This window comes from Dreissena polymorpha, chromosome 10 (assembly GCF_020536995.1).
Source record: "Dreissena polymorpha isolate Duluth1 chromosome 10, UMN_Dpol_1.0, whole genome shotgun sequence".
NCBI lineage: Eukaryota > Metazoa > Mollusca > Bivalvia > Myida > Dreissenidae > Dreissena > Dreissena polymorpha.
The window spans coordinates 65,834,069-65,855,360 of record NC_068364.1 but is presented as its reverse complement, the minus strand read 5'-3'; the positions used below and the strand labels follow the sequence as shown (position 1 = coordinate 65,855,360).

General features: G+C 35.0%; 1 protein-coding gene and 1 long non-coding RNA gene across 5 annotated transcripts in view; both read right to left on the bottom strand.

Annotated features, from left to right (window-relative positions):
- Positions 1–1,029: 1,029 nt before the first annotated feature.
- Positions 1,030–7,068, bottom strand: LOC127848644 (uncharacterized). Its single transcript, XR_008034615.1, has 4 exons — positions 6,438–7,068; positions 5,747–5,858; positions 3,002–3,082; positions 1,030–1,450 (listed from the first exon to the last, which is right to left on the bottom strand). It is a non-coding gene; the product is annotated as an uncharacterized LOC127848644 (long non-coding RNA).
- A 4,661-nt stretch (positions 7,069–11,729) lies between these two features.
- The window catches only part of LOC127848623 (serine/arginine repetitive matrix protein 1-like), a 45,925-nt gene continuing 36,362 nt past the window's right edge, over positions 11,730–21,292 (bottom strand). For 3 of the 4 annotated variants that reach the window (XM_052381189.1, XM_052381190.1, XM_052381192.1), the window contains 5 exons: positions 20,739–20,945; positions 19,574–19,737; positions 18,497–18,670; positions 17,175–17,195; positions 11,730–13,773 (listed from right to left, as the gene is read on the bottom strand). In XM_052381189.1, the coding sequence (XP_052237149.1) occupies positions 13,018–13,773; positions 17,175–17,195; positions 18,497–18,670; positions 19,574–19,737; positions 20,739–20,945 (1,322 nt within the window). In that variant the 3' untranslated portion in view covers positions 11,730–13,017. The remainder of the gene's footprint in view (positions 13,774–17,174; positions 17,196–18,496; positions 18,671–19,573; positions 19,738–20,738; positions 20,946–21,292) is intronic. The other variant, XM_052381191.1, reaches the window with a different exon arrangement.

Sequence of the window (21,292 nt, the reverse complement as noted above, 5' to 3'; positions counted from 1 at the left end):
TCAGTATCCATGGGTTGGAAACAAAGCCTTTAAAACTTTAATATAGTAAGAAAGGTCTTAAATTAAATTTATTCTCGAATGTGTCTTCGTGCGTTTTTGAGTGGTACAGGGTTAAATGTCTCATTTTGTTTTTGATTATCTTTGGTTTATTGAACATATATGAGCCTTGCTCTGTGAAAAAGGGGTTTAATGCATGTGCGTTTAGTATCCTCCCTGATTAGCCTGTGCGGTCTGCCCATGCTAATCTGGAGTGCACATGCATTAAACCCCTTTTTCACAGAGCGAGGCTCATATGTATTAGACAGTGCATTCAAATAATACAATTTAAATCTGAATCTTTTATTTAGTTGCAATACTTTAAAGCTTACTATGTTTGCAGTTTTAGTGAAAACACAAACTTTTAATCAAAGAAGCATATAATGTGTATTACTCATTTAATCAACTTCCACTTTATTCCTTACACGTGTTCGACTCTGTGACATTACGTTCTGTCAAAGCTTTTTATTGCAAATTCATTAAACATAAATTGGTAACCTTGGGTATCCAAAAGGAATCCAAATTTTACTAGCCATAGACTTTCCAAAATGCAATTGTTTCTGAGAAGTATTTTTCTCTAGAAGGTGGCAAAACTCGTAAGCAATTCCTTTTTGGGCTAATGGTAGGGCTTATGCGTGTAACATCCATTGACAAATTATTAAATATACATTGAAAGGTCATTGTTCACAAAACAGATCATGATATAACATGATGCAGCATTTTGTACTATATCAAATTAAATGTTGCTGAAAACAGTAGAATATTCAAATTATGGACATTTTATTCTGTTAATAATGCTATCTTTCTAACATAACAAATCAATAAAGCATGCTTAACAATAGCAGAACTCTTTTGACTTTTAATTATCTTTTCCAGTCTTAAATCTTTACAAAATTCATTGTCCCACTAACACCATCCTATAAAACAGGTTATGGCTTCCAATTGTTAATCAACTATAAAGCATAAACAAAGGCACAAATATCGCAGTATCTTTTGCAAATGATACAAATATCTATGGCCTCGATACGGAACAAAAAGCAAGATTTCTTGTCAGGCGGTAAGCTGAATCCTCGAGAACATTCGAAAAATGTCCATTTAATGCGCCACTGGGCCGTTCCTATTTAAATGGGCATCATGCACAGAACTTGGCCATCCAGGTCATATGTCCAAACATTTCAAGTTACTGTCACAGACTGCTTGAAGAACTAAACTGCTGATAAACAAGGACCTATGCTCAGATGTTGAAGCAGGACATGCACTGTGGGTTCCATCAACAGTCCAATCATTCTACATCATTCATGAAATCCATAGGCAATGATCTTCAGCTCATGACGAGATTCTGGAAATCTGATGTACTGCTCCATCATTGCTGACAAGACTCTACATGTTGAAATGACTGTGTAATGTTGAGTCCCTGAAATACAAAAGTAAAATTCATGCTAGAGTTTAGCCATATTAATTATGCTTGATTGCATTGAAAGCTTTATGCTTATTAAGACATTCTAGAGTCCGTTTTCTGGGAGTAATCAGTACTTTGTATATATGAAGATAAAGAGACCGCTAATAAACAGGGTTGAACCCAAAATGTTCCCATCACTAGGTGAACACCATATCCACTACGCCAGCCTGACAAAGTAAATGAAGTGAAGCTTCTAAGTTATGTCTCATTTGATTGTTAACAAGAGCACCGCCCTGCGGGTTCAGACCTCTCATCTATTTTTTTTTAAGTTGAAGGGACCTATCTCAATACTTCAATCACAAAGGAGGGAGAGGTGGGGTGGAGAAGGGTGTATAGTGTGGTGGTGTGGTCATTTATTACACTATCTTCCAAAAATGATAAAAATAAATATTTGTGTTTTTTAGCCATGTTTAAAAAAAATGGGCAGGGGGTATAGTGTGAGGGTGTGGTCATTTATTAGATGATCTTTCAAAATGAAAAAAAAAGTACTTTTTTCTTTTTTTTGGGGGGGGCGTGGGGGATGGTTTGGGTGGAGTCTATTGTGGTATGTCAGATAAGAGTTGCTTTGTAACGCTTGTAAAGAAGTTATGGAAATTTTAGCAAAATTTAATAATTTCACCTTGAGAGTCATGGTCATTCAAAGGTCAAGGTAAAATTCAACTTGCCAGCTACAGTAACTTATGATAGCATGGCAGTATTTGAAGTTTGAAAGCAATAGCCTTGATACTTGAGAAGTAAAGTAGATAAAAACACAAAATTTAACCATATATTCAAAGTTACTAAGTAAGAAAAGGACCATAATTCTGTCAAAATGACAACCAGAGTTATTCAACTTGTCCTGTACTGTCCCCTTATGATAATTTGCGAGTGTTCCAAGTATGAAAGCAATATCTATGATACTTTAGGAGTAAAGTGGACCAAAACACAAAACTTAAGCAAATTTTCAATTTTCTAAGAATAAAAAGGGCACATAATACTTTCAAAATGCCAGTCAGAGTTACATAACTTTGTCTGCACAGTCCCTTTATGATAGTAAGTGTTGCAAGTATGAAAGCAATAGCTTTGATACTGTAGGAATAAAGTGGACCTTAACACAAAACTTAACCAAATTTTCAATTTTCTAAGTATAAAAAGGGCACATAATTCTGTCAAAATGCACGCCAGAGTTATCTAACTTTGCCTGCCCAGTCCCCTCATGGTAGTAAGTAAATAAGTTTTATACTTGATACTTTATGAGAAAAGTGGACCTAAACACAAAACTTAACCGGACGCCGACACCGACGCAGACGCCGACGCCAAGATGATGACAATATCTCTTTTTTTTTTCAAAAAAAAAAGATGAGCTTATAAATAAAATGTTACATATTGCAAACTTGATTACACGATTTTTCATAAATACTCTTTCAGCTTTTTATTTATATATGAAGGCTAGGGTCACTTTCTGCGAGCCTTACAAAAAAACTAACCATATTTGCAATTGTCAAGACTCCTTCACATACAATTTACCTTTGCTTATTCCAATATCCTTTTGCCAACCAACATTGTGCGGTCACGTACCATACATGGTTCCACAGTTGTACAGAATTCCTACAAAATAAATGAAGTATACATTTACAATTCAAATTTCTTTTCAAAGAATGTGTAGGTAACTAAATTCCCAATACATTACTTTAATGTCATAAAATAAATTTCAAACAAGGGCTGTTTGTAAAACATGCATGCCCCCCATATGGATTGTCAATTGTTGTGGCAGCCATTGTGTGAATACGTTTTTTGGCACTGTGACCTTGACCTTTGACCTAGTGACCTGAAAGTCAATAGGGGTCATCTGCGAGTCATTATCTATGTACCTATGAAGTTTCATGATCCTAGGCATAAGTTCTTGAGTTATCATCCGGAAACCATTTTACTTTTTTGGGTCACCGTGACCTTGACCTTCGACTTAGTGACCTCAAAATCAATAGGGGTCATCTGCGAGTCATGATCAATGTACCTATGAAGTTTCATGATCCTAGGCATAAGCGTTCTTAAGTTATCATCGGGAAACCATTTTACTATTTAGGGTCACCGTGACCTTGACCTAGTGACCTGAAAATCAATAGGGGTCATCTTCGAGTCATGATCAATGTACCTATGAAGTTTCATGATCCTAGGCAAAATCGTTCTTGGGTTATCATCCGGAAACCATCTGGTGGACAGACATATGGACATTCGGACCGACATGTGCAAAACAATAAACCTGCTCTTCTTCGGAGGGGGCATAAATATTTAACAGATATTTAACAAAAATTAACTTGATTCATCAAATTAATCAGTATCGAATAATAGACCAGTTTCACAATATGAACACCGATACTATTTTTAGATATCAATCATATCACCTGACACGTTGAATTGCAGAACAAGGCTGAACGTGGAACTGCATTTTCTTTTGCTATGCAAAATGCGTTGAATATCAAGATTTTAATGCGCACTGACACTGGTTACAATTAAGTCAAACATATGAATACAGACAACCATCACATGTCATGCTGTGTTAAGTAAAAAAATTGATAAGTAATTCAAATATAAAAATTATAACACCTAAATAATGATTCAAGGACATAAGTTATGTACTATTAGTGTATATTAATGAATTATATTTAATCTTTATAAATAACAATAGATGTGTTCATCAGAAACACAATGCCCACTACTGCGCCGCTTTTAATTATACATATATTTTTTTAACCTTTGACCTTGAAGGACGACCTTGACCTTGAACTTCCACCACTCAAAATGTGCAGCTTCATGAGATACACATGCATGCCAAATATCAAGTTGCTATCTTCCATGCTGCAAAAGTAATGGCCAACGTTAATTTTTTTTCGGACAGACGGACAGACTGACATACTGACTGACTGACGGACAGTTCAACTGCTATATGCCACCCTTCCAGGGGCATACAATTTCCAGTTACCCATAAGCATCAGAGTAAATGTGGTCTGAAGACTAAACATCGATTATTGCACAAATCGAAGTCATAAATTAGCAGTATACAATACTAAGTATTGTAAGACTACAATTTTCAAAGGTAGGATGTGTACAATTTCATGAATTATAGAACGTGTAAGAGTTGAATCAAGCATCAGACAAAGTCCTATCAAATAGAAGAAAATGACACAAATGTTTAGCATTAAATTTTTGAAATATTAAAAATATATAGGTATAAAGCGCTTTATAATTATGATAAAACTGGCTAATATGTATACAGTATTTAGTTTCTGACAATCTTTTTGGACAGATGACTTTCAATGTTGACAATATCTTTTATGTTCAGTAAAAGCAACAAGTGAGTATTTGGCGTTAAATTATTCCAAGAAACGGCTACGCAATGCTACAACCATGAGACGCCATGGTCACATGGAGGTGTCATTAATTGTGTTAAATGACCAGATGACCAGATATCTACAACATGTGGTTTATGACATCACGTTGTTATTTAGTATTTGTCTGCACAGTATCTGATCATAAAGAGGTTATGGGTTTGTGCTGAATACAGGGGAATTTAAACGCAAGATCTATCAATAAATAAAATAATTGATTAATCGCCCAAATAATGCGCAAACAAAGAGTGTCAGATAATCCAATAAGTTTTAGACTGTCAATTTACACACACTAAGAATTGAAAGCCATACTTGGAGTGTCAGAGTTTGTGCAAAAAAAAAGAATACAAACAAGAATACAAACAAGTACTTTAATCAAGAAAATGTATTTCATATATTGGCACTTAAAATGGAAAGTATATATTAAGTAATTAATGGCTATTTCTGACGAAGTCAACTTGTGTTGGCAATATCATTAAGTAGATCTAGCTGAATGTTCAAAAGCAGAGTGATATTGCGATGCACTATTAGAAATCTCTACACGTTCAGCCTCATTCTGGAATTCTGCAATCATTTGACTACCTGCTATATTGGCTTATTGTGAAAAGGGTCTATTCACTCATAAATACTTTAAAGAAGTAAGATTTTCCATCACTCTACAACTGTTGGGCTTTCTTAAAGGAAGTTTGGGAGTAAAATAAATCTACTCCAAGTTTTTATCACAAAAAACTTCCAACAAGTGGAGAATTAGCCGCATTTAGTGGATGATTTAGAAACATGATTAATTTAAATTAGATCTACATGTAATAGCTATTGAAAAGTTAAGTTATCCAGTTATTCTTGCTGCAATGTGGATAAGAATAATACAAACCAATAGCTGACAAACCTGATATCAGTGATATGTTGACCTTTGAAGTCGAAATTGAGACCTGAAATCTGTCTGTATAGAGAGGCACAATTTGTTTGGCATATCTTCAACCATTACTGGCAACACACACCTACAAAATTTATATATAAATTATATTAAAACATAAATTTATTAATAATTTTATTTATTAATTTATGACGAAATGTTTTAATCTAGGTCAGCTATAACGAAACTAAAAACGGATTAAAAACAATACCTTATTTTAATTAATAGGTTGAAAACAAAAATAAATGTATTAATATATTGACGTTCAACTGAACGAATACAAGACACAACTGTACATTACATTACAATAAGTTATTATTTCAGTCGCATTCGGAGAAAACTGGGCTTAGTGCATGTGCGTAAAGTGTCATCCCAGATAAGCGTAAGCCTGTGCAGTCCGCACAGGCTAATCAGGGACGACACTTTCCGCATAAACTTCATTTTCGGTAAGGAGGGACTTCCTTGAAATTAAAAAAACCATAAAAGCGGAAAGTGTAATCCCTGATTAGCATGTGCGGACTGCACAGGCTAATCTGCGATGACACTTTACGCACATGCATTAAGCCCAGTTTTCTCAGAACGCGGCTCATTTAATTAACAATTGTCAACATTATGCATATTATCGGATAGTTTTACACAATATTAAAAAAGTACAAATACAAACCTGGTAATACATGTAAATGATCGTATGCAATACAGTTATTGATCCCAATCTGATCTATTTCCGAATTATCTGCGAATCCATCGAGTAGAAACAATAACCATGCAATTCGCTCCGCCATCTTGAAACGTTATACTTACTGAACGCACTGATTGTGTTGCATTTGTTACAAAGTATCTGATTGGTTATTTCTAAGTATCGGATCCAATCAAATTTTTCGGGTAACTAGGGATTCTAACACCTAACAACCCGAGATTTGTACAGTAATTTAATGCTTAATTTTCGCGGACGATATTTGTGTTCCGCGCTTTTTGGATCTGGTATTTACTGGATTTTCTCTCTTTAATAGACTTCTTAAAATAGCATTCTACAATCTCCGCGCGATTTTAAACACTACTATTTGTACAGAGTAGATAAATAACGTTCCGCGCGATTAATTGAGCCCGCTTTTTCTACAGGGTTGAAAAATAATTGCTCCGACGGAAAATATATGAAAGTTCCGCGCTTTTTAGATTTCGATTTGTATGTAGTGTTTTATGGCCATGCTGGCATTGGTTTTTCGCGGAAAGTGAAAGTTCCGCGAAAAATGACAATCCCGATATTTACTATATAAGTATATGTATTTTAGCGGGGGTCCCCTTTGGCTTTCCATAATTTACTGCTTTGTTGAAATCCAAAGTGACGTCAATAGTGAACTCTTCAATACGTCACCTTTCAGTATTGTTTTTCAACATATGACTTAAATTTTTAATGATAACAAATCTACAATATTAATTGCTTTTAATGTGTGCAAAAACAGCCGAATGATTTCATTTTGTAATTCTTATACAAATTAAATACATTTATGAAGCATTATTTAAATCATTTCGCCGTCTGAAAAACGTAAGGAAAAAATACTATTGTCGACATGGAAAAGACAGAGTTTTATTTACCCTGTTTTTTTAACTTAAACCTATCGGTCACATGAACATATCAACTTTAAAACTATTTCTGTACTTTTAATGGTGTTTCTTCTGAATGTCAAACCATCAACATGGAATATTCAACTGGATTTTGGTGGTGTTAAGATACTTTTGTCGTTGCGAATATGACCAAATAAAAGTAGCCATGCCCATGCGCTTATATGATATGATATACGTCTGTTTTTTACATCATTTTAGAAAACGTACCAAACTGGTGTTTTATCACTGCTGCTACCAACTCACAAAGTCAATCAAGTTCGTTTGTTTAGGTTTATCGTCGTTTTTACATGTTTTAGCCTTATATGTTAAACGGTCGACAGTTAACACACCCATACACGTTTTCCTGTGTTAACCCTTTCCCACTCAGAAGCGAAGTAAAAATGACTACGTGCAAACAGCATAAAGCCAGAACAGCCTGCGAGTAACTTGCAGTCTGTTCAGTAAATCGCAGACTGTTTAGGCTGTATGATGTTTGCTGCTCATCAGTATCTAAGGGTTGGAAATGAGGCCTTTAAAATGTCAATCTAGTAATAAAGGCCTTTAATAAAACTTAACTGTCTGAGGGACTACAAATGCGTCAAAAAACGTATCTAGTGGTAAAGGGTTTAAGGGGCTGTCTGAAACGAGATTGACGAAACAAGAAAACTTCTAAATTACCGTCATTAAATGCTTTACATTGATAAATTTAAACATTGGATCTAAACAAGAAATGTGTTTGTCAGAAACACTATGTCCCCTACTGCGCCGCTTTGATTTTTATTTGTTTTATCTTTTGGCAGGTTCAGATAATTATCTCCCTTTAAAGCTTATTACTTCCCTTGGATTTGTTTTTTTTACCTTTGACATTGAAGGATGACCTTGACCTTTCACCACTCAAAATATGCAGCTCCATGAGATACATATGCATGCCAAATATGAAGTTGCTATCTTCAATATTGCAAAAGTTATTGCAAAATGTAAACTTGGGGCAAACAAACAAACAAACAAACCAACGGACAGGGCAAAAACAATATGTCCCCCACTATAATGGTGGGGGACATTAAAATCTCCAGTAAAAAAATCAAGAATAAAATGAAAAGAGTAAGCCTGAACAGGGCTCGAAACACTGACCCCTGGAGTCCTGGAGTAAAATGTCTCCTATTTAGACCACTCGGCCATCCATCCACACACAATGAACGATATAGTTTATACTTTAAATAGGCAATCCTCGTAGTTTCACAAAATATAACGACATGGACAGAATTTTCCAAATTACCTGGTAGACATACTAATTAAAATTGAATTACCGAATATACTGAAAATATGACAACTTAACAACATTGTTTTAAGTAATGCGATATACCAGTCGTCATATTTTAATCAATATAAAATAATAATTGTAAAAAAACACGGTATTTTAGAACTTTTCTTTGTTCTCGTGATATATAGCAATATATATATATATATAGCAATCTGGTTGACGGCCCCTTTAACCCTTTCAGTGCGGGAACCAAATTTTGAAGGCCTTTGCAAACAGGTTGGATCCAGATGAGACGCCACAGAACGTGGCGTCTCATCAGGATCCAAACTGTTTGCTATTCTGATAATATTCTTTGAAAAAAATCGAAGAAAATGCTAATTTTAGAAATTCAGCAGACGACATTTTAGCAAACGACAAATTTCCCAGCATGCAAAGGGTTAAACAATTTTATCAGTACACATGGAACAGACTTATGCCGGTCACAGACACCGGCATACTTCAATGGGTCTCCCTCTAGGGAAACGGTGACTGAATTCATGTGCGTTTAGTGTCGTCCAAGATTAGCCTGTGCAGTCCGCAAATGCAAACTGAAGTCATACGTGCTGCAGTATATAAAACTCTTACTACATTGACAGATGTCCCCTGTGGAATGAAGCAACGGAACATGATTTATTACGAACATAATTCTTATTGCCATCTGCCAGTCTCTGCAAGTGACCAAAAGTTCAATACGGTAGTGCGAGACGATACATTTTACATACGACTTCACATAAGATACGTTTCGGCAGAAGATAGCAGTGCGCTCAACTATCATGGTAATCTTCCACGGTCGTAGTCAGGGTGCAGGATCACGTGACTTTGTGTGGTTCACAGTTAAACGTTTATGAATGTAAACAAACCGGAAAGTTGTGATTTTTTTTCAAATTACTTTTTAAAACAAGTTTTTCTTAAGAATTTCAACTAGTGCATAACAGACAGTTTTGTATGCTGCAAATCACAATGTGAAATACATCAGAATTGCTTTTTTTTGTATTTCAATAACTTGAGATACTAAAAAAATTAAGTTCTTAACGGTGTGTTTACATTCTGTCCACCCCGAGTGTACAGCCCTGAAAACCCCGTTGACATGATATAATGACGCAAAGACATTTTCAAGTTTAATATAATTCTGTAATTGGCGTATCGTAAATGTAAAATTTAAAGCTAAACATTAAACTAATAAACTAGATTTGAAGTTAGCACCAATTAGATTAGTTGCATTTAAATACTTTTCGAGCATGTAAGGTAGCTACACACAAAATTACAGCTCGTACCTCCATCCAAACCAAAGTTGCAGAATCCATTTTTCTAATTTAAGTGAGTTATCTGACCCAACCGGTAAAATTTGCAATTCTACTGTAGGTTTCGATGTTCTATAACTATGAACAAAATAACATCACAATACCTCAATCCGAACTTATGTTATTGAAAGCTAACGTTTAGTCCAGTTTTAGCAAGTGACATTTTCTTTACACGAATACTCCCAAATTAAAGCTGAATGGGTCAAGTTCCCCGCGGGTACAACTTCCCCGAACAAAAAAACTGTGTGTACGAAAATTTTGGTTACGAAAAGAAATGTGGGTGCGAAAATTTTGGGTACGAAAAAAAATCGGGTACGAAAATTTTGGGTACGAACAATTACTTGACCCATTCAGCCAAATTAAACCAAACGTTAGGTGAACATCTTCTGGGTGTGACTGAGGTGAAATCTGAGGGGAGGACAATTCTGTCGACTGATTTTGACTACGCGAATCGCGTACAGAACACAGGTATCAACCTTAAAACAGACATGAAAAAAGCACCTTCTTAGACTTCATTACTATATTTATTTATGGAAATCATTTCAACTTCACATTTAACATTTTAGATAAGCAAAGGAAACATAATTGTAATAAAAAACAATATGTGCTTCGATCCATGTGAACAATGACGGCGAGCTTTCGGTAGAGCTTACCTAGACATAGGAGTTGTTGCAAGCAAATATTATCTGAATTGTCTACGTACAAAAAGAGTTATACTTCTGCTTAATTGCAGGTCAAAGTTATGGGCCTTAGTCATTTTAGGACGCCATGTGTCTAGGATAGACGTCTTCAGTTCTTCTTTCTTTTTTACAATTAACACTAAACAAAAACTTATTTGAAGTGACTGTCTGCCTTTGCCTTCATTTTATAGTCAACGATATACAGTTAATAACATTGAGTAAGAACACGTACACACCCTTTTAAACAGTAGGTTTATTAAAAAATGCTTACATAATGCTTCCCGTAATACACTAATGAAAAAGAACTAACAGTAGATACAATTGTTTGATTTTAATCATACACACATGCAAACAAAAAAGCCCAATACGCATGCATGATTAAAGCTTGATACTCATAACTTACTTCAGTAACAAGTAACAACCAAGAATTTATTTGCACATCCAAAGACATTAATTAGATGTCTACTAAAAAAACTTTGCTAAACCAGTCATTAAAATAAAAACAATTGTAATAGAACATAAAGAACCTGAACTGATTTTTCCCTTCATAGTTCGTAATTTAAGTCACTTCAAAACCACAATTTCTCCTAAAAATTAATAAAAGAATATAGACACATAGCTTATGCTACAATAACAAAGCCCAGATCAAAGCTTTTATACATTAAATTAATGAAACAGGCGTTACAACCCAAGACTCAAATTAAGCACGTGTACACTCACAAAATGCAAGTAACAATTAAGTTTTGCTGATCATTTTTGTTGCTGCTTGCAAACATTTGTAAATGATTAGAACAATCTCAGTTATACTTTTCTAACCTGTCATGAAAATTTATTCTTTCACCGGTTTTGAAGAAAAAATAATCCTTATTGGTGTAAGTAAACAGCCACAAGTAAATCTAGTCTGACTGTAAGGTATTTAACAAGACGTTTTGGGTAAACCTGTTTCTACGCATAACTCATTCATTTTTTTCTGGCAATTTGATTAAATGAGCAAATTTTATTTGCAATTTATATTTTGCGTTTAGTTCTAACTACATGTATTAGCTGTAAAATATTGAAAATAAAACATAACAGTTCTTTCATTCTTTATTGATGTTGTTTCATGCATTTTAACAATGGAAAAAGTGTATACTACAATTACATTTAATTACAGTATATACATTAATTTCAAACAATTTGTTAATAAAAAAGCTTAGAGGGCAGAGTCAGACGATTTTGCTTATACTTACTGAAATTGCTTGTATACACTCATTTTTGCAAGTTAGTAAATATGTTAAAATTTCCTAGTCAAAAAAGTAAAAATCAAGACCTGCGCCCTGAAAAAGGTGATTCAACAAACGGTCAACAAAAGCTCTTGCAGAAAATTTAAATTTTGCATATATTTTCAACTTCTTAAAGGGACCTAAATAAAGAACAAATGAAGAACAATAGAATCCCATTTAGTTTTCTTTTAAAGATTATTTACGGGTCATATCATGTATGCTTCTGATGGCATATTTTTATATAATAAATAACACTAATCAAAAAGATTCATAGTGAAAAAAAAAATGTTTGTTTACTAGTAAACATCATTAGACATTTACAAAATTATAAAGCATTACAAACCTAAAACAATTAAATAATTTGTAGTGGTTCAGTTGTTTTTGTGATGTATTGTCAAAATATGTGAAATGCTGATATACGTTATAAAATGCATACATTAATGTAAGAGCTAGGATGGGTGATTGGTGAAGCAATAGCTTTTTACTCCAAATGGTCAGTGGTTCAAGCCAAGGTGGAGTAAACTATTCTTTCTTTCATTTTGTATTCACCTTTATTCTTATATACTGAAGCTTATTACTTCCAGTCTTAACATTTATCAATTTCAACCATTTGATGACAAACATACAAAATGCTAAAGTCTGTAAGCAAGTCATTTAGCATGGCAGAAAATTGCATACGGATTGTTACCACAGATGCAGAGGTAATAATTTTTAAAAATTATTGTCTATCACTCAATAAGAACCCAACATTTGATCTTTTAAACTATTTCTGAAACAAACTAACAACTCACAAAAAAATGCTTAAAATCATTATGCCTAAAAAATTAAAATTGATTCCATAACAAGTAAGGACAACTGTAACAAAAATAGAACAATGTAAACACCTACAAATCATATTTGCTTTACAATCATTTACATTTTACACTTATAAGAAGAGATATCTATGCAATTTCTAAATGTGAAATTTATTATATTGTGTTTAACATATGTATTGATTAATGACATTGTAAATGAAAAAGTAATAAAACTGTGTTTTGTCTATGAATTGATATTAAGCATGATTTAAGTGATCTGATTTTTCCTTCCCTTTATCATGACATCAACCATCTGTCTGCAAAGTGTCACCTTCCTTATTAAATTCTTCAGTGACCTCTTTCCTTTCTGCCAGTTTAGGTATTGCCTGTAAATCGTGCTTCAATTCTCCAACACTTGTTGAAACACTGAGTGTTGGGGTGGCAGTCTCAACATCAAAAACATGACCTTTCCTTTCATGTAAAATTGTATCAGTTTTAATTTCAACTGTTCTGGTTTGCTTAGACTCTGTCACTTCCTCAGTTTCACCATTAGTTGGGTGATCATTTACTGAGCTAGAAATGTCTCCAACATCTTCAGTTTCTTCATGAACTTTCTTAGAAATTTCATTGTCCTCCTTGTTTATCTCAATGATACTTTCCATCTCATTAAATCTGTCCAAATCCGTTTCCTCCCCCAGGCCATCAAAAGATTCATTCATGATATCTAACTCTTCAATTGTGTCATGTTCAACAGCCTGCATTGCACCTAACTCTTCAGTATTATCTTCCTTTATTTCAATCTGATCTGTACTTTCATAGAATTCTTCATCATCAGTATTTTCCCCCAAATGTATTTCATTATCTACATCAAAAGAATTTTCATCACTTTGATCAATGTCTGCTTCAGATTTTGCCACATCTTCATCAGCTTCATTAACAGCCAGCGGATCTTCTGTCTTTTCCTCAACAGACTCCACACTTTCACTCATTTGATTGTTAATTTGATTGCTTAATTCTGGTTCTTTAACTTGTTCGGACTTGTCTTTATCTTTCTTAACATCCTGAAGAAAAAAAACCATCAAATCATTTTATTGTTTTTCACAGCTAAGAGCTTGATAACACTAGCTTTCAAAAACATTCCAGGGCCTAAGTTCACAAGAAAAATCTTAATAAACATGCAGCAAAAAGGTCTTGTTTAAGCCGTTTAAAAATGTAAAAGACCTCTACACAAAATAGCAATAAACTTAAGAACTTTAATGATTTCAGTAAATTTCCATAACTTTTGCCTGAGGAGCATTTGAACAAGGGCCCTAGAAATCAGTATCTGGATAAAAGACTCCCAGAGAATTGACTGCCTGCTTTTTTTGCATTGCCAGAAAATCGACACACTGTAAATTTGTTGACGTAGACAATTGGCACCCAATTAAATTGTCACCCCATTCATTTGTAACCGAGACAATTTTCCTCCCTACATTGTATTTTGCTTTGTTGGTTAACTGCCATACAATAATTTTCAGCAATGGACAATATCCTTCTTCGTACTCAACAAGAGATGTATTTGTCAGAAACACAATGCCCCTATTGTGCCGCTTTGAAATAAAATTTCAATATATCCTTTGGCAGGTTTAGAAATTATCTCCCTTTTAAAGCTTATTACTTCCCTTGGATTGTATTTTTTGACTTTTGACCTTGAAGGATGACCTTGACCTTTCACCACTCAAATTGTGCAGCTTCATGAGATACACATCAATGCCAAATATCAAGTTTCTATCTTCAATATTCAAAAAGAAATGACCAAACTTTAACGAAAGTTAAAGTTTTGGTTAAAGTTTTGGGACACACACATACCATGACAGACAGACAGACAGACAGACAGGCTAAAAACAATATGCCCCCTATCTTTCGATCCGGGGGCATAAAATCACCTTGTTGGACTTATTAGTCTAATCCTCTTGTTGATGTGATAGGAGAGATTATTAATCAATTCTTTTAACAAACTGTTTTGTCATCAAACTAACTTAAGTGTGAACTGATAAGCCTATTCTGCTTTAATATTGGTTGGGTAACACCTTAAACAATTTTAACACATTTACAGGAGTATGGTAAGGGCTGCTTGCAATACAAACACATTGCAATTTTTACTAGGTATCACATGCAGACTTCATCAGCCAATAACAAATATAAATGAGCCGTGCTCTGTGAAAAGGGAGTTAAATGAATGTGCGTAAAGTGTCGTCCCAGATTGCACAGGCTAATCTGGGACGACACTTTGCGCACATGCGTTGAACTCCCTTTTAACAGAGCACGGCCCAAATGTTTCTGTTCAGGGTAAGAGTGGCAGCAGGAAAAAAAGAGTCACTGAAGAGAACCATCAGATGGGCTAAGAGAGCTAACATAATTTGAAAACACTGAGATATACAGAGATATTACTCATTGTAATCCAAATGTCTGTAATGTTTTATTTACATTGACAATTAGCGATCTTTTTTTACAAACCAGAAAGTTGATTAGACTAATCAGTCAGACAAAGTATAACAAAGTGTTGCCGATTGTCTGGGAAGACTGATTAATAGGGTGCCGATTGTCCAGGTCGACAAATTTACAAGTGACGATTGTCCAGGAATGCAAAAACCCGAAGGGAGACGAATGTCCCGATGCCATTTGTCCTACAATTTGACATAACAGTTGCAAAATCTTTAATCAAACAATAATACTTCGAAAGAAAAGAACAAACTGGGAATTTGAAATTAAATTGACTATTAAAATGCACTCTGTGTACCCCAATTAAACTCTGTCAAAACGTTCACTAGATTGCACAAGTAGGCATCAGTTTTCTGTGCATGTGGCCGTACTTGAAATTGTTTTCAGAGAAATCAATTTACTGGGAGGGCAATTTTATATCTGTTTGCATCATCATGTTTAGTAGACATTCGGCACATCTTTACAAGAAGGATGGTACTTAATGACATTGTTGTAATAACAGAAAAGCATGTCAAAGATTTTATTTATATTTCAACTTTAAGAATAAATCCATCAGTAATTGAAGCTAAAGGGCAATATTATTATTTAGAAATAAAAGACCATAAGAAAATGTACACTGAGATAACACAATAACAAAATAGTGTTTATGATTTCCGTCTTCTTGTTTGTAATATCTATCGTCTCGTCTACGTGGCAAATGACCTTTAAAATACCTATTTAATCCGAATGAAATGCCATATTGTAAACTTTGAAATTAACTGTAAAACAGGTAATAATTATCATTGACAAAAATAGAACGTGGATAAAGGGTAAGGTAATGTGGATTTTCTATATGCATGAACAATGAATGATAGGGCAAACATCTGTGCATTTATACATGTATTTCATGACTGAAACAAGCTACTGGGACATAAACACAATCAGTAAATTATTGAGAGTGTTGTATCTGCTATAGATATCAGCCTTTTAATGGCTTAACCCTTTGCATGCTGGGAAATTTGTCGTCTGCTAAAATGTTGTCTGCTGTATTTCTAAAATGAGCATTTTCTTTCATTTTTGTTCAAAGAACACTATCAGAATAGCAAACAGTTTGGATCCTGATGAGACGCCACGTTCTGTGGCGTCTCATCTGGTTCCAAACTGTTTGCAAAGGCCTTCAAAATTTGGTTCCAGCACCGAAAGAGTTAATGCATGTGCATAAAGTGTCATACCACTCGGCCTGTGAAGTTTGCAAAGGGTTTATCAAAGGCGACACTTAAATTCCTCCTTTATGGAATTTTTTGTTTAAAGAAATTTTTCTTTCAAACAAACATACAGTTTAGGAGTAAATAGTTGTTCCTGATTAGCCTGCACAAACTGCATCGGCTTATCTGGGATTACACTTTATATATCTGTACCAGCGATTGTTTGCCTTCTTCATAAAGTACCAGAAAATGACACTTTCCCCGATTGGGAAAAAAAATACAAATTTCTCAATTGCTGTCCAAAAATTTCCCAATAGAAAGTTTCAAAAAAAAAACACAACGCGAATTTTCCCAATTTCAGGGATTTGGGCACATTTTTCTCAATTGGGCTGGTACCGGTACTTTTCTCAATTGGGCACAACAAAATCGTTGGTGAACATGCATTAACCCTTTCAGTGCGGGAACCGAATTTTAAAGGCGCCACAGAATGTGGCGTCTCATCAGGATCCAAACTGTTTGCTATTCTGATAGTATTCTTTGAAAAAAAATCGAAGAAAATGCTAATTTTAGAAATTCAGCAGACGACATTTTTGCAGACGACAAATTTCCCAGCATGCAAAGGGTTAAGCCAAATTTTCAAAGAACAAGGCACATGCCTATATAAGACACAATAGTTTCATGTTAAACCCTCGATTTATATTGTCCAAAAGTGCATAGGTTGATATAAACAAGGACAATATGGCATTGTTCTTTATTTGCTTAGGTGTGAGTACATGGAAAAATACCAAAATGTGTACCTCACTATCAAGTGATTTTAACTGAAATGTAAAAGTGTGGACATTTTCATGGTTTAACAATTATAAGAATTACTGGTTACAAGCCTCTATTTATTACTTTAAATTGAAGAATCCCAAGAAATAATTTTTTAAAATTGTAAACTTTTTTTGGAGTCTTAATGTTTTTTTTTGTGGAAACCGAGACCAACAACAGGGGAAGATAAATAGCTTGCCTTTTCTTGAAAAGGTCCAGGACGTAACTTCAGAGTGGTACGAAGAAAATTGCATATTAAGCTGCTTGTTTATCTGTTAAACAAATAATAAAGGTCTGATGTGGATTTTTGTGGGTTTGTGTGGGTGCTCTTGAACACAAAATCAAATTTACCAACAAACATTTTAAGTTGAAAGTCTTCTATAAGACATTTTATAAAAAAAATCCATTAAAAAACCAAATTGCTAAGTTTTTTGACTCCACGAAATTTAATGTCAACGAAAAAGATTAATCTTCAGTATACACATCAACTGCTATATAAGCATCGTTTGAATTAGCTTATTTATAGAGTAAGCTTATTTGGAATTATTGAAGAAGCCGCTATTTCAGCATTATTTAAGAAGCATCTACTTAGAAAATTGTAAAGAAGCAGCTAATTTGGTATATTTGATGAAAAAAATGGGCCTTATTGAATAAGAAGCTATTTAGGAATTATTGAAGAAGCAGATAATTTGGCATTATTGAACAAGATGCGTTTGAGAAACACTATGTCCCCCTCATATATTTGACCTTGATCTTTGACTTTGAAGGGTGACCTTGACCTTTCACCATTCAAATTGTGTAGCTCCATGATAAACACATGCATGCCAAATATCAAGTCGCTATCTTCAATATTGCAAAATTTGACCTTTGGCCTTGACCATTCGTCACTCAAAATGTGCAGCTCCATGAGATACACATGCATGCCAAATATCAAGATGCTATCTTCAATATTGCAAAAGTTATGGCCCATGTTAAAGTTCGGCATTATTGAATAAGCAGCTAATTTGGCATTATTAAAGAAGCAGCTTATTTGGCATTATTGAACAAGCAGCTTATTTTGCATTATTGAAGAAGCATCTAATTTGGCATTATTGAAGAAGCATCTAATTTGGCATTATTGAAGAAGCATCTAATTTGGCATTATTGAAGAAGCAGCTAATTTGGCATTATTGAAGAAGCAGCTAATTTGGCATTATTGAAGAAGCAGCTAATTCAGCACACAGACACATACAATGACAGACAGGCCCAAAACAATATACCCCCGATCATTCTATCCGGGGGCATCAAATAAAGAGTGAAAACATCTCACCTCTGGGTTGACGATAGGCAGAGGAGCCTTGGGCCTGCGAGTGGGGACCCTGTGCGAGTTGGACAGCTGCATCTCTGGGGAGTAGTAGGTGGTGCCCGTGGTGGGACTGCTGGCTGTAGTACTCACATAGTATGTGGTGCCGCCCAGCACCGTCTCCCCGGGTGTCTGCGGCGTCTGCAGGGAGAGATGCAGGGTTTGTTTGCATTCTTTCATTTTTTGCCTTTGTTTGTTTGTATTCTTTGCATAGTTTGCTTTTGTAAACAGTATTGTGGTCAAGTGTTGCTGTTTTTTCCACTATTTTGGGAATTGGAGAGGGTCCCTTTGGATTATTAAAAAAAATAGTTGCTTTGACATAAATTGGGAAATAGGTGTCAATTAGGGGGTGGGAGGGAGGTTGCTAAGAAGTTCTTTAAAATTAAGAATACAAGTATTAGATTTTATATTTATGAAGGTTCAACTTTCTCGATAGAGAAATGAACTATATGTTAATGGCCTTCTTTTTTTTAACCTTCAATTATGAATGCTTTTGAGTTTAGCAGTTTACTTAAGCTAGCAGGCCCAGTTGAGAGATTATTATCCATAGAGTTGTCATCATCATAACAAAATAGTGAATGGTAAGTGGTATGCTTAATATAGCTGTCGAAATCCTTGTGTGGGTGTATTTTTAATAAATAAATCTCAACGTTGACTTTATCTCCCATCCACATATATAAGTTAACCCTTCGCAATAATTAATTCACAATTATCCTAAATTTTAAAGTATTTGTTAGCCTAAGAAACAACAACACTCAGTTTCCTATTTTAGGAAAACAAAGCAATTTTCCCCAAATCCAGAGGGACCCAGCTCAATTACCAAATGGTGAAAAAAACCTGTATACAAAATTACTAAATATTCCATTTTTTTAGTTAATTAAGAATATTATTGAATTCCCTTTGTCAAGCTTTATTGCAAAAATGGACCATGTGAACGATTCGCATTGATTGTTTTTTTAATGCAAAATTCTCAAGTTGTAATTCTCACAGTTGGCTTACATCTTACGATAGTTTATTGCAAGAGTCAACAGAGTCTTATCTTACCTGAACATTAGTGGAGAATTGTGGTACAGGGACCTGGAAGGGGGGCGGGGCATATATCATTGCTCCCGGGGGTGCCAGACCGGGCGCTGTGATCAGCTGGGGACCGGCCAACACAGCCGTGGTCGGCGCATGAAGGCTCCCTGCTGGCGTGGCAAACACAGCACCTGGGACACCATTATGTTGTACGAGGGAATTAGGTTGGGAAATGCAAAAAGGTTTGCTTATTGTCCCCTAACGGTTTCACCCGAGGGTACTTATGGTTTTCGCTCATTGCGTCTGTCTGTCTGTCTGTGAGTCTGTCTGTCACACTCTTTTGGATCCTGCGATAACTTTTAAAGTTCGAAATATTTTTTCATGAAACTTGAAACATGGATAAATGGCAATATGGACATAATGCACGTCATTTCATTTTGTTCCTACATCAAAAATTCTGGTTGCTATGGCAACAAATAGACTGGAAATACTGCTGAAAATGGTGGTTTTCTGGATTCTGCGATAACTTTAAAAGTTCTTCATATTTTTTCACGAAAATTGAAACATGGATAGATGGCAATATGAACATAATACGTCAAAAATTCTGGTTGTTATGGCAACAAATAATATAAAATAAATATTCTGACAATGGTGGAGCCGGTTCAAGCAAATAGTCTTGTTTTACTTAAGCTTCATAGCATTGAAAGCCTTAGGCTTGTTAAAAATGCTCTTGAGTCACTTTCCTGGGTAGAAACAGTGCTTGGTGGAAAAGGATCCAAAAGCATATGAGATTTGCTTATTTTACTTTTAAATTTTACACCTATTTTTTGCTTTATTGCATCAAAAGCATAGGCTAATTAAAAACTCTATTGAGTCCATTTCATAGGTACTTTGTGTCAAATGTGGAGATCTAAAGACACAGTGGGGAACAAACCCATGACCTACCAGTCACTAGGTGGACACCATTTCTACTGAGCAATGGCGGGCATATTTTACTAGAAGATAAGATATTATCCGATTAGCATTTAATTTATCAAATTATGTCTAGTCAAATGGTTGCACACATTTTATCAAATAATGTATATTTTTTTAAATTTATTTTACAAAGAAGCATATGGTTAACTTTATATACTGATTTTAAAAAATCAAACTCAAACATTGCTATTTCCACATTTTTCACTCTCAATATTACCTGGTGGAGCATGAACAACCTGTGGACCCATGGCCGACACAGCCTGGGGCATGGACAGGGGGCTCTGCACGATGGGACCCCTAGGGGCAGGCACGTGACCGTACGGGACCCTGGGGGGCGGGCCGGCCATGTGACCCATTAGGGGCTGGGGTGGCAGCGCTGGGCGGGTCATCGGCATCGAGACTGTCTGCACTGGCGGATGTTGCACTGAAATTGAGAGAAATTGTAGTGTGTGTGTGTGAAAGTCAGGAGTTTATTTACAGGTAATCTCAGCATCTTTAAAACCTATGTGCGACTCTGAAGAGAAATTTGAATGACTTCACATATAATTTATAGTCACTTAAGATTTAAATAAAAAATAGTTAGACCTAATAAAGTTGTATCTGTCTTTTCAAATCAAATCCGTCTCAGACCAGCAAAACAGAAAATACTATGATTTGTGCTATTGATTATTAGTTGAGTCGTGTTCTGAGAAAACTGGGCATTATGCATGTGCGTAAAGTGTCGTCCCAGATTAGCCTGTGCAGTCCTGTGTGGACTGCACAGACTAATCT